We start from the raw sequence: 13,815 nt of genomic DNA, 5'->3' as shown, positions 1-13,815 counted from the left end.
GAAAAATAACAAATACATATATAAATTCGCATGTAATTTTACATTCTTTTCTTGCGAATAATTTTACAAAAGAAAGTTTGCAGATATTTCATACAAAGTTAGAAAAAAAAATACATCTAACTAACAAATACATTGTAAATTCGTAAGTAATTTTAACATTTACAGGTATTTCATGCAGAAAAAATTTCATTATAAAACTTGTAAATATTTCCTGCCAACTATATTTTCTGTAGAAAATCAAATGAATTTCATGTAAAAAAAATTCAAAGAAAAATATGCATGAATTTCTTACTAAAATATTTGTATAGGAGAATTTGCAGGGTAATGAGTATTTTTTTAGTAGATGGTCTACACAATGTATTTGTACCTATTTTTATTCATTATGAAAAATCAAGATTTATGAAAAATCAAGATTTATGTAGTTTAAAAAAACAATGTTTGTGTGTTGATTTGACTTTTCTACTTTTAATTTTCTTTTTTATATTTTCTTAGTATTTTTGAATTATTTAAAATTGGTACGAAACGACTGGAGATGTATTGATACCAAAAGGTAAAATCAAAAATATTTTATTTTATATATTTTTTATTTTTTTAGAAAAATAGTGTGCGTGTGTGTGTTTTATAGAACGCGTAGTGCCAAAAAAGTTTGTTAAAGGAGGTGTGAAAAGTTAGAATAAGTGTTTCAAAAAGTAAAATAAAGGGTATCGTAGTGCATAGAATGAAAACAGAGGGTAAGTAAAAAAGCAGAGCCCAAACAAAAATTAATGAAGGAAGGTAAAGTGTGTATACGGAAAGCTCTGGTATCCTTCCCATTCCCTCAAAATCCATAGTGTATCTATCTTATAGCTTCACATGTTGTCAATCAAAGTTTTAATTTTTTCCGTGCCCTACCCCTACTAACCAATCTAAAAATTTATATTGACATTAGCTCCACAATGAACATGGAATATCTTAAAACATAAACCTTAAAAAACACTTGAGCCACTAACTGCATGATTAGTTTAACCCATAAAAATAGAACAAGTTCTCAAACAAAGAAGAACAAAACAAAGCATTTGAGTCCTATGAAGGTGCAGAAGCAAGAAAGTGCAAACCTAACGAAAACACTAACAACAGCTCGTGTTCGATTATTCCAAAAATAGAAAAAAACAAGTCACATCGAAAGGCAGACAAACAAATTTTCATGAAGATTGTCCGAAGACACAAAAGCCACTGTTGACGACGGTGAAGGCTCCATCAACCACAAGATTGTGACCACTAACATACTTGGACTCATCACTGGCTAAATAGAGAGCAGCTTGAGCCACATCGTTCGGCTCAAGAACAGCATTTTTTAGGTTTGCGTAGACCCCGTGAACCCCCTTGTCGTCAAGCTTAAAAAAGTTCTTAGCCAAGGGCGTGGCAACCACGTAAGGTGACACGCAATTCACCCTCACACCGAATGCTCCAAGCTCCACCGCACTGTTTCTCGTCAATCCCACCACACCGTGTTTCGAAGCTGTGTACGCGTGTGAGGCCACGCCACCTATGCTTCCGCAAACACTAGCAGTATTCACTATGCTTCCTCTTTGTGCAGGAATCATAACCCTTGCAGCGTGCTTTGTTCCAAGAAAAACACCGACCAGGTTAACGTTGATCACTGCTTCAAATTCGGACTTCGTGTTGTCCAATATGCTTGCTTTATTCGCCCCGGTTATGCCGGCGTTATTGAGCATGATGTCGAGCTTCCCGTACTTGGAAACTGCCATGTTCACGCAGTTTTCAACGTCTTCTTCATTTGTGACATCGCAATGAACATATATAGCGGATTCCAACTCCTTGCAGAGAGAAAGTCCCACATCGTCTTGAATATCAGCTATCACCACATGAGCTCCATGCTGTGAGAAGAGTCTTGCAATGGCCTCACCTATGCCGCTGGCAGCACCAGTGATAATCGCCACCTTCCCCTCAAGCCTATTACATTGTAATCATTCATTGATGAAAGATTTAAGAGTGAGTATGAGATTAGAGGGGTGATTAACAGCTAACAATAACAGGTTTTAATAAAAACTTTACCTTCTGATAGTGGCAGCAGCTGAGTTGACACTTGACATGGATGAGTTTTTTTTTTCTGAATTGTAGAAGAAAGATGAATATATGTATGTTTATATATAGCTCTGTACTAACATCAACTTCCTCCTCTCTTTATATAGCTGCGATCCCTGCTGCATATGTAAGGTATAGTAAAGATTCTTGTTACGGAAGTGTTAAAAATGTGAACCACTTGATATATAATTTTCTCTTTTTTTATCTTTTCATTTTATGAGATTTCTTTTTCGAATATTTTTTTTCCTGGGATTTTACAGAACTTACGGAAAAAAATATAGAAAACTTGTTTAAGAATTATAGTAATAATTCTTCATTACAAAAAACAATTCTTGAATTGGATTAATTACAGCATAGAAATCGTTTAATATTTTTTTAACTTTTTCTATTTTTGTTCCGACATAAATAAAGGAAAAAAAAGAAAAACCTCCTTATTGTATGTACTTTTTTAGACTTTTGGATCTAGTTATTTTTTCCAAACTGAAAAAAGACTGATTCGAATTAAAAGTTAAAACCAAGCCACCTGAACAAAATTAGTTATTGAATTTAAATACAATATTATTTATTTAGAATTATTTAATAACCAACATGTATACATATGAGTATGTTTCTTTAAACTTGTTTTATAATTTGATTGTATTTTATTTATAATTATTTATATTTATTAAAATAAGATAACAAACTTTGTATTATAATTGTTATTGATACAATTATGTAATTCGTTTATAAATATATGAATAGAAATCATACAAAATTCAAGGCATATCTGATAACATTTTATTATAAAGTATTTAGTAACTTTTTTTGTGAAAAATCTTTTAAATTCTTTTGGAAAATTACGTTCTTTTGTAAAATTATTTTTACAATTTTAAAAAAAGGTTTTACAATTTTAAAAAATGCTTATTAATTTTACAATGGTAAAACTTCAAAATCTTTTTGAAGTGAAAAGTATTGGTTGTTTGATTCAAATTTTATATTAAATTTAGCTAATGGGGGTCTTTATGGGCATGAACGTTAAATTAGAGTTATTTAGCTAACGAGGAACATAGGGACATTTGGGTTACCTGTAGCCGGTCAATAGCCATTTCAAACAATATTTTTGTTCGGCTACAGGACCAAGCATCTATGTCCAACACTCAGCTCTAGTGTTCGTTCTCCATTCTCCTCCCTCTATCTCCTATTCATTCTCCTTTTGTTCTTTCCCGTTCGGTTGTTTAGACGATCGAGGTACCGGTCTATAAGGTTCCGATATTTAAGTCAGTTCAAGTTCGTTTGGGTAAGTGCAATTAATGTTGTAATAAATGCGAAGTAAAAGTCCTCACCAACTTACCTCTGGCTCCTATTTATAGTTTTTGACATGGGTCTGTGATTAGAATTTTCTTAATCATGACCCAATTGCTTTTTAAACTTGATTACTGACTTACATTACTTTAATTTACTTTTAATTAATTGATCTATATTTGATGCAGTCACCCGATCGAAGGGTCGTGCGTTCTAACGGAGGTCCCCGTAATTATGTTAGGATGACAAAATTCCACTAGAATGAACGACGGAGGTCGTTCGATTGCGAGTTCCCTTAAATTACTCCAGAGAAATTGTCACATCAACAACCCAAGGGATCGTCCGCATATAGCGGGCAGCCTTCGGCCGCTTATCCTTTGGCCGCCTGACCGATGGTCTGGTTAGAGATGTTGATAGGCCATACGATATAATTTTCAAACAATATTTGTAATTGTTAAGGAAGTGAATATCTAATCTTATTTTAGATTTAAGAATGATTATAACATATTGTTGACATCACAAGAGAGGTTAATATTGAAATAAGTTAAGAACATCCTTTCTTGAATAAGGGAAACAAGGGGATAGATTCTAAGGTGATGGGTATTTTTAATCGATTAGAGCATTCCTCCTTATTCATTCTTTCTCAATCCCCTCAGCTTCTTTTTTGTCATCTCAATATCTTTTTATTGTTTTTCTTTATTACCTATCGTCCATTATCCGACCTATCCGACCAATCTCTTTAATCTATTTTATTACTTATGTGACATTATAACTCAATCTACTCTTTCTCCTTATAAAATATGTGATCTGACATTGGACCAACCGATTAAACCGTATATATATATATATATATATATATTTATTTATTTATTTATTTATTTATTTTTTGTTCACTAATATACATACATGTATCCGTGGCCTATTTATTTGCCTAACATCATTTAGATTTAAGTGATATATGTATTATTTTTCTTGTTAACCTTGATTGATTAATGTTTATTTCTCCTTCAAATATTATGGATATTGCAAACTCTCAAAATAAAATTTTATCCAAGAAACTGCTAATGGAGTCTTCAGATGCGGTTGAGAAGGAGAAAATGAAAGATTTACAAAAAGTGGATATGGTGAAAGCGAAGAGATATCAGTCAAAAAGGAATCAAATCAATCTGTGAAGAAATATTAATAGATATTCCTATAAATTAGTACAAGTTCACCCAATACCTTCTTTGGCCATGATGTACATATATATATATATCCCCATGTTAATCAAAATCAATGTTCCACTATAATAGTCAATTGTGCTTTTCAATTCTACAGGAAAAGTAGATTCCCTTATCTCATATGTAAAATGGTATCAATGAGACCCTTTTACACTATTAGTGTGGTCTGGACAAAAATATCAAATTAGTTCTTTTATGTCAATTATTTGAGTCATATTATGTCACTTCAAGATTATACTTAAATATAGATGATGTAAAAAATAACTTATTTTACATTGGTTAATCACATATCATAAAAAGACCATTATATGTTTATTGTGATCATGACAATATATAATAGAAAATGAATTTTTTATTTTAGTTACTCTCCCAATCAATAATGTTCTTTATTTTGTGTTACTCAAAGTTTCAATCGACGTAAAAAAAATAAAATAAAATCAAAATCAAAATATTTTAAGTTGATTAACACAAAATTCAAAGTAAAAAAATTCATCATGCATAAATTATAGTCTCAAATGACATAAAAAAATCAAATTTTCAAATAAAACATTTATTTCAACATAAACTGAAACCCTCTAATACAATAAAAAAAATTAGATAAATAACTTTAAACAATAATAATAACTAAATTATTTATTTTTATCTAAGTATAGGACATCCATCTCTTCCATATTTATTTTTATTAGATCATTTTTTTCTAAAATTAATCAGCATTATGGTCTCATTTACCGGCTCATTTATTAGTATTCATTGTCACGTTTATCATGTCTTTTATGTTTGTGGATATCATAAGTTAAATGGTGTTTGTGGATATCAAATTAGTTCTTTTATGTCATATATAGTGAAAAGATAATTATTTATTTATTGTCATTAACAAAATGACGAAATTGAATGTAATTTGAAATTCAATCTAATTTAGCAAATCAGAATCAAATTAAATGTGGAGAAAATAACCATCGAATTAAAATAGTATTTAAACAAAAAAAAATCCTTTCTATTTATAAAATATATCATGTGTTACCATGTTTAGCCAATGTCAACATATGAGAATATGGAAATAAGAAAATAATTCATGATGCTTCGATGAAAAATAAAAGAATATATTTATTTTGAGAGTGATAAAAGAAAAATTATATGTAAAGTTAGAAACAATACAAATTCAACTTGTGAATTTTAAAACAATACAAATTCAACTTCTTAACATATCATGAAGTATGATTAGGGATGTCATAAAAATTTGTATCCGCGGGTATCCGCAGATAAAATCTGTAACGGGTAGAAAACGAATATTAAAAATGGATACTCGCTACTGCGAGTACAGATATTTTTGATACCCGCATGTTAACGGAGCGGGTATGGGTATCATAGTATTTATACCCGTGGATACCTGTACCCGCTAAACTTACACCCTTGACATTCTTCTCTTTCTTTTACTTTGAAATTGGACATATACATCAAACCTTATATAGACAATGACGTTTATGATATACTTGTTGTCAAATGATGGAATCAAAATAAGAATATTTGACACGTGACAATTGAGGTTTATTATTTGTTTATTTTGTTTATTTTTTAGGAATCAATTGGAGAAAGTAGGTTTTGGACATGTATCAACTTGAGTTTATTTGAACTTTATTTAAAATTTATGACAGCGATGTATTTTATTTTATTTTATTTGAATTTATGATTAAATATTTATTTTTTAAATAATTTTGCAAATACCCGCGGGTACCCGTGGATACTCGCGAATATGAAAAAAATAGATAGGTACTCGCATAACGGATATCCGATGAATATGGGTATGGGTACGGGGCAAATATTTATCCAACGGATAGGGTACGAGGGAGTTACTACCCGTACCCTACCCACCCCGTTGACATCCCTAAGTATGATACTAATGATTCATTTGTTTATTTAGAGAACTCTTTTCTTAATTAAGATTAAGTGAGAGGACTTTCATATTAATTTTTGAAACCTAATATAGAAAAACAACCTCTAATATATGAAAACATCTAATAAATCAAATAGATGAAGAAGCCCAGCCACACGTGTTTGAAGAAGAGGAGAAAGTGGGCTGGATCTAGCTCTTACTCGGTGCAATCCCATGTTCACTCTTTGCACAACGTTTTGTTTTTCTTCGTAATGTTGCTTAATGGTGTGGGCCGCGCGTGTTACTTTTCGGCACCTGCGTTTTCCGTACACACTTCACCTTCCTTCATTTTCATTTTCTGGTTGGGCGCGATATTTTACTTACTGCACCCTGTGCTTTCATTGTATGCACTACGATCCCCTTTATTTCATTTTTGAAACTTTTACTTTCTGCACCCAAACAGTTACTCATACATCCACTCTTTTTATTTCATTTTGGTGCCTGATCCTAATTACAATTTACACTCTATGTTTTACTTATATACCCAGCATTTTATTTTTTCTTACTTTTTACTTTTTGGGGATTTTATTTACTTTCTGAAACACTTATTTTAACTTTTCACACCTCATTTCACTAACTTTTTGGCACCACGTTTTGCCACAGATACACTATTTTTTTTTAAATAATAAAAAATATTTTTGCTTTTATTTTTTGTGCCTAAAACATGGTCGCGTCGCTTTGCAGCATTCTTAAATAATTAAAAATATTAAAAGAACATAAAAAGGTTTTAAAATTAGAAAAGTCAAATCAACACAAACAATTTTTTTCCCTAAAACTGCGTCCTGATTTTTTTTATTGTGAATGGAAAGCGATGTTAATTTTTGTCGAGTCTATTTAAAAAAAATTTGTTTCTTAGTACTTTATTTTTTATATTTAGAAAGAAAATAAAAATTTTAAAAAATACAACTCTACATTTAATTAAATTAAATGTATCGTGTTTTCACAAATATTGTGGAGATTTAAATTTAATACCTTTTCTGTATATAAAAAACTTTCGGACTTAAAATATGATTTTCTCAAACTATACTTTTACCTCAATAATTTTTTGCTAATTTTTAAATAAATTACTATAACTCTAAACTCTATTTTTTGAATTATACTTTTATTTATTATTTTAATGCAATTTCGGTTGCAGTCGTATCAAAATTATAAAGATTAATTAGAACAAAATTCTAATCGAATGACATTATAACTACATCTTTGTTTTGTTTCATCTTTCATGGAAAACTAATTTAGTAAGTTAATTGAATTACCGGTCTTATAATAAGAGTGGTACTGTTCTTAAAGTTTTTTAACACTTTTAAATAAAAAATAAATGAGATGAAAAAAACAATAAAATGTATAAAGTGATAGAAAAGTAAATTGTAAAGTACTTTTTCAAAAGAATTAGGAACTCAGCCCCCAAAAGGGTAAAATGGATTTTCAAAATAAGAGAGTAAAATAAAATAATTTGAGCAAGTATAGGAAACTTATCGATTAATTAAAACACTTGCAAAATATTTAGAATAAAAAATCCAGATGAAAAAAAAAATAGAAGATTGAAGTTTGGGAATTCTTTGTGGCTCTAACAATAATGACTGATGAGATTTTTGAATCTTAGGTTTTGGTATTACCACGCGGAATGATAGGAGGATAGGAAACAAAGCAAGTGCATGAAAAATAATTGCAGAATGAGTCCCATCACGCTTACGTTCACGGAAATATAATCTACAAATGGCAATTTTGAAAAATTGGGGTTCTACACTCATTATTTGGTATTTCACATTGAGTAATGCATTTGCACTTGTTTTTCGTAATACTTTTTTATAATGAAAAAATAGTAACTAAGCGACAGAAGTTGTAGAAAACATAAACAAGGTATCCTTGACAGAGATCTCCACATGCGTGATTTGAACGATTAGACTATTAAATTTTGATAAATTTTGTTTATAATATAAGGTTTGATTTTTTAAGTAGTATTAGAATATTCAGAATAAAAAAAAAATAAAAAATTACTTAAAAAATGACACATCATATTATAAAAAAATTGTCAAAATTTAATAGTAAAAAATAATTTTTCTTTTAACAATCTTAGACTTTCTATTAGACAATCTGGACACTTGATTTAGGCTGATAAAATTTTACTAGAAAATTTCAAATAAAATCGGATTAAGTATATTTTTTTTCTTTAACTTTTAGGTTAGAATCAGGTTCTTTTTTAAATTTTAACCAAATTTAGTCTTTCAACTTTGTAAATATGTAAATTTAATTATTTTAACCAAATTTTATTAAATTTATTTGACGTTTTAAATATGTTTCATAATAACATTTGAATTGTTTATACCGTTTTCATACATTTTATTTTGAATTTTGAGTTAATCAACTTAAAATATTTTGATTTTGATTTTATTTTTTTTACGTAGATTGAAACATAGAGAACATTAATGTTGGTTGAGAGTAACTAAAATATAATAATTTTCTATTATATATTGTCATGATCACAATAAACATATAATGGTCTTTTTATGATATGTGATTAACCAATGTAAAATAAGTTATTTTTTATATCATCTATATTTAAGTTTAATCGTGAAGTGACATGACTCAAATAATTTACATAAAAGAACTAAATTTGATATTTTTGGCCACACTTCACTAATAGCGTAAAAGGGTCTCATTGATATAATTTTACGAATGAGATTAGGGAATCTACTTTTTTTTTTCAGACTCGAAAACCACAATAGACTATTATAGTGAAACATTGATTTTGATTAACATGTGGCTGTGTACATCATGTATTTATATTTCTTCACAAATTTATAGGGTGAGCTTGTACTTATTTGTAGGAATATCTATTAATATTTCTTCACAAATTGATTCGATGGTGACCTTTTTGACTGATATATCTCTTCACTTTCACCATATTCCAATTTTGTAAATCTTTCCTTTTCTCCTTCTCAATCGTATCTGAACACTCCATTTGCTGTTTCTTGAATAAACTCTTATTTTGAGAGTTTGCAATATCTATATTATTTGAAGGAAAAATAAACATTAATCAAAGTTAACAAGAAAAGTAATGCATATGGTGTAAATCTAAATGATGTTAGGAAAATAAATAGACCCCAAGGATCTTTTAGGTGAGTATAGTTTCTGAGAAAGCTTATGAAAAATCTTTGATATATAATTGTCATCAAAGATCATAAAGGATCTTAACCAACTATACCTTACAAGATTGACAATCCAATGTATGAAAGGAAACTTTGACTAATCTTGTTTGTAAAAAACCAATATTTTTCACTTCAAAAAGATTTTGAAGTTTTACCATTGTAAAAATAATTTTACAAAGGAATTTTAAACATAATTTTACAAAAGAATTTAAAATATTTTTTACAAAAAAAGTTGTTAAATATTTTATAATAAAATGTTATCAGATATGCCATGAATTTTGTACGATTGCTAATAAAAATTATAATACAAAGTTTATTTCTTATTTAAATAAATATAAATATATTATAAATAAAATACAATCAAAATATAAAACAGGTTTCAAGAAACATCTAATATATATACATGTTGGTTATCAAATAATTCTAAATAAACAATATTGTATTCAAATATAATAACTAAATTTTTTCAGTTTGACTTAGTTGTAACTTTTAATTCGAATCTAACTTTTCGGTGTGAAAGAAACTAGAGATCCAAAAGTCTAAAAAGGTATATACAATAAGTAGGTTTTTTTATTCTTCATTTATGTTGGAACAAAAGTAGAAAAAGTTAAAAAAGAAATCTTAAACGAATTCTATAATGTAATTAATCCGATTCAAGAATTGTTTTTCACAAGGAAGATTTATTACTATAATTCTTCAACTTTTGTAAGATTTTTTTTAATTTTTATAAACATCTATGAGAAACGAGTTTTCCATAAAATTTTCGCAAGTTTTGTAAAACCCTAGAAACAAAATATGCGTAAAAGAAATCTCATAAAATACAAAAGATCATAAAACTTTATAATATCGAGTGGTTTACAACTTTAACACTTCCGTAGCAAAAATCTTTACGTACCTTACATTTTGCAGGGAACGACGCAGCTATATAAAGAGAGGAGGAAGTTGATGTTAGTATAGAGCTATATATAAACATACATATACTTATATTCATCTTTCTTCTGCAATTCAGAAAAAAAAAAAAAAAAAACTCATCCATGGCAAGTGTCAACTCAGCTGCTGCAACTATCAGAAGGTAAAGTTGTTATTACAACATTGTTAGCTGTTAATCACCCCTCTAATCTCATAATCATTCTTAATTCTTTCATCAATGAATGATTACAATGTAATAGGCTTGAGGGGAAGGTGGCGATTATCACTGGTGCTGCCAGCGGCATAGGTGAGGCCATTGCAAGACTCTTCTCACAGCATGGAGCTCATGTGGTGATAGCTGATATTCAAGACGATGTGGGACTTTCTCTCTGCAATGACTTGAAATCCGCTATATATGTTCATTGCGATGTGACAAATGAAGAAGACGTTGAAAACTGCGTGAACTTGGCAGTTTCCAAGTACGGGAAGCTCGACATCATGATCAATAACGCAGGTCAATGCAACGAGTTCAAACGAAGCATTCTGGACAACACAAAGTCTGAGTTCGAGAGAGTGATAAGAGTGAACATGGTTGGTCCATTTCTGGGAACAAAGCAAGCTGCAAGGGTCATGATTCCTGCTAAAAGTGGCTGCATAATAAACACAGCGAGTGTTGCAGGATGCATAGGTGGAGGGGCTACACATGCATACACCAGTTCAAAGCATGGCCTTGTGGGACTAACCAAAAACACTGCAGTGGAGCTTGGACAATTCGGTATTCGTGTGAACTGTGTGTCCCCTTATGTGGTTGCGACACCGATGTTGGATAAATACTTCAATCTTGATGAAGAAGGAGTTCGTGAGGCTTATTCCAACCTAAAAGGTTCTTATCTTGTGACCAACGATGTGGCCGAAGCTGTTCTTTATTTGGCAGGTGATGAGTCTAAGTATGTTAGTGGTCACAATCTTGTGTTAGATGGGGGATTCTCCATTACAAATGCAGGATTTTCTCCTTGGCAGTCTCAGTAAAAGTATTGTCTTTAAAGAACTATGTTGTCGGTGTTTTGGGTTGGTGACTGTTCAGAAACTATACCAGCCAACAACATGTGTGAAGGGAGAAGGCAATATAGATAAGCCGTTTTCGTATTTGTATGCAAAACTAAAGATACGTTGAATGATGTTTTATTTTTCATACACGCGACATATAGAGCTTTGGGAATTGGTTTTGTTATTCCTCCAGTAAGTAAAGGTGGAGAAATTATAGAGAGTAGGGGATGAAAACATTGTTGAATCCACGTCTTGGCTACGAATAATTATATAAGTTTAATAAATTTGAATGGTTTATTGAGTATTAAAATATTTTAAATTTTTCGGCTAAGTTTTTCTTTTTTTTTTTTAAATGAGGAATGTGTTTGTTGTTGTCACATACATTATTTTATAATTATAAAACTATAAATTTATAAATTTATAAAATTACAAAATAATAATTAAAATTATAAGATTATAAAATTGTACGATCGTAAGACTATAAGATAATATGTTACATAACGGGATCGAAAGATGATTCCAAAGGTCCAAAAGAGCAAATCCAATCCGAAATGGAGAAACGCATTATCCCGTTAAGTGAATTGAGAGTTTTATTTACACTCACTTTACAAGTGTTGTATTTTTTTAAGGAAGAAGATAATCACTATACCACAAAATATATCATATCTTAACATTATTTAACACTTATCCAAGATTTATAAAATGGTAAAAAAATTATTTAATTTTTTAAGTTTTTCAAAAATTTCAAAAGTTATTTATTAATTACTTCAATAAATCAATATTTAAATAATTTATTTTATGTAAATTATTTTCGAAATTGATAATAGAAGTAATAATGCATTTGTCATATTAGAAAAACTAATAGTCTAAATGTATAAGCTTCTATGAAAGAATTTTTTATTTTCAGATTGTACAATTTAAAAAATAACAATATGAGAAGATTCTTTATACCAAATATATGAAAGTTATATAGGAAGAAGTTGCCTTTGGTGATTAGAGCCGGATCAATTGTATGCTTTTGTTTCTTGGATTCTATCATTTTCTTCCTTCATTCTGTCATTTTATTTAATTCCTATGTTGCCCTTTAGTTTTATTTGAAAGTTGCCTTTGAAGGACACATGAAGTGGAGCAAGTTCGTTCTCCTGGATGAGTTCCATTATTGGTTGAATTTTTGATTACCAGAAAACGGAATATAAAAAACTATGTCTGCTAAAGTTATTCTGAGATGGTTGTGGAGTGGGAAATAAAGTTCGGAAAATTGTTTCTGGTGGACCAAAGTATTATACCAGAATGCATTCATAAGCGATTTACAAATGATCTAAACAATAAGTATAATTACCACCGAAAAAAGTAATGGTGTTTTCAACAGCCATTCATGAATCTCGTTTTTATGTTGTCTTTTCTCCCTCATGATTCAGACCCATCCCGAATTCTGCTTTCGATGGCAAAGCACTGCCTCTTTTAATGAAGACAACATATCTCTTTGGCAGGCGAAAATGTCAATCTGACTCACTCTTTGTAGACTGACTCGTCAGGTCCAATCTATTTTATCACTCATATTCTAAAATTACAAAAGTTTTTTGAAATGATTTATCGATGAATTTTATTCTAAAATTTTAAAATTTCAATTACGTATGTTATTGAAAAAATTATTTTTGTTGATAAAATTTGTTGATAAATCCGTTGGTAATACAAATTTTAATTACCTACATTTTTTTTAATAAAATTCATTGGTAAATACACATCTTAAAATTTATTTTATTGTTTTTTAATTTTTGTGTTAATTAATTATGTTAAATTATATTCATAAAAATAAGTTTAGTTATAGAAAAATATTTAGTTTTTTTTAATTAATTAATTAATTAATTTAAATTTTATTGAGAAAAAAAATTTAGTTAGAGATAAATATTTATCCTGATTTTTTTTGGTTAAATATATTTTTGCTCCCTTCACTTTCAGTAAAATTTGGAATTATCACCTCTTCGAATCTTTGAACCAGTAATTCATCTTTAGAAATACGTAGATTTAGTCTTTTTATCCAAATTTTGTTTGGTTTATTTAAAGTTTCAAACACATTTCATGGTTGTATTTGAGGTATTTTCACTATTTGATATATTTTCGCTTTAATGTGAACTAAAGTACTATCATGAAAAATCTTTGAAACGTCAGATAAACTTAACAAAATTTGCTTAACATG

At 29.2% G+C, this 13,815-nt stretch overlaps 2 protein-coding genes across 2 annotated transcripts; one reads left to right on the top strand and one right to left on the bottom strand.

The window, feature by feature from the left end:
- Positions 1-976: 976 nt before the first annotated feature.
- LOC114169079 (borneol dehydrogenase, mitochondrial-like) lies at positions 977-2,213 on the bottom strand. The gene is made up of 2 exons (XM_028054099.2): positions 2,056-2,213; positions 977-1,953 (listed from the first exon to the last, which is right to left on the bottom strand). The coding sequence occupies exons 1-2, from the start codon at positions 2,091-2,093 to the stop codon at positions 1,182-1,184; spliced, it is 810 nt and encodes a 269-aa protein (XP_027909900.2). The 5' UTR covers positions 2,094-2,213; the 3' UTR covers positions 977-1,181.
- Positions 2,214-10,575: 8,362 nt separating this feature from the next.
- On the top strand, positions 10,576-11,930 carry LOC114168943 (borneol dehydrogenase, mitochondrial-like). The gene is made up of 2 exons (XM_028053929.2): positions 10,576-10,734; positions 10,832-11,930. Exons 1-2 carry the CDS (start codon positions 10,697-10,699, stop codon positions 11,598-11,600), a joined length of 807 nt encoding a protein of 268 aa, XP_027909730.2. The 5' UTR covers positions 10,576-10,696; the 3' UTR covers positions 11,601-11,930.
- The last annotated feature ends 1,885 nt before the right edge of the window (positions 11,931-13,815 follow it).

This window comes from Vigna unguiculata, chromosome 11 (genome assembly GCF_037176805.1).
Source record: "Vigna unguiculata cultivar grain cowpea cultivar isolate G323 ecotype 2 chromosome 11, ASM3717680v1, whole genome shotgun sequence".
Classification (NCBI taxonomy): domain Eukaryota; kingdom Viridiplantae; phylum Streptophyta; class Magnoliopsida; order Fabales; family Fabaceae; genus Vigna; species Vigna unguiculata.
This window is presented reverse-complemented; position numbering and strand designations above follow the sequence as displayed.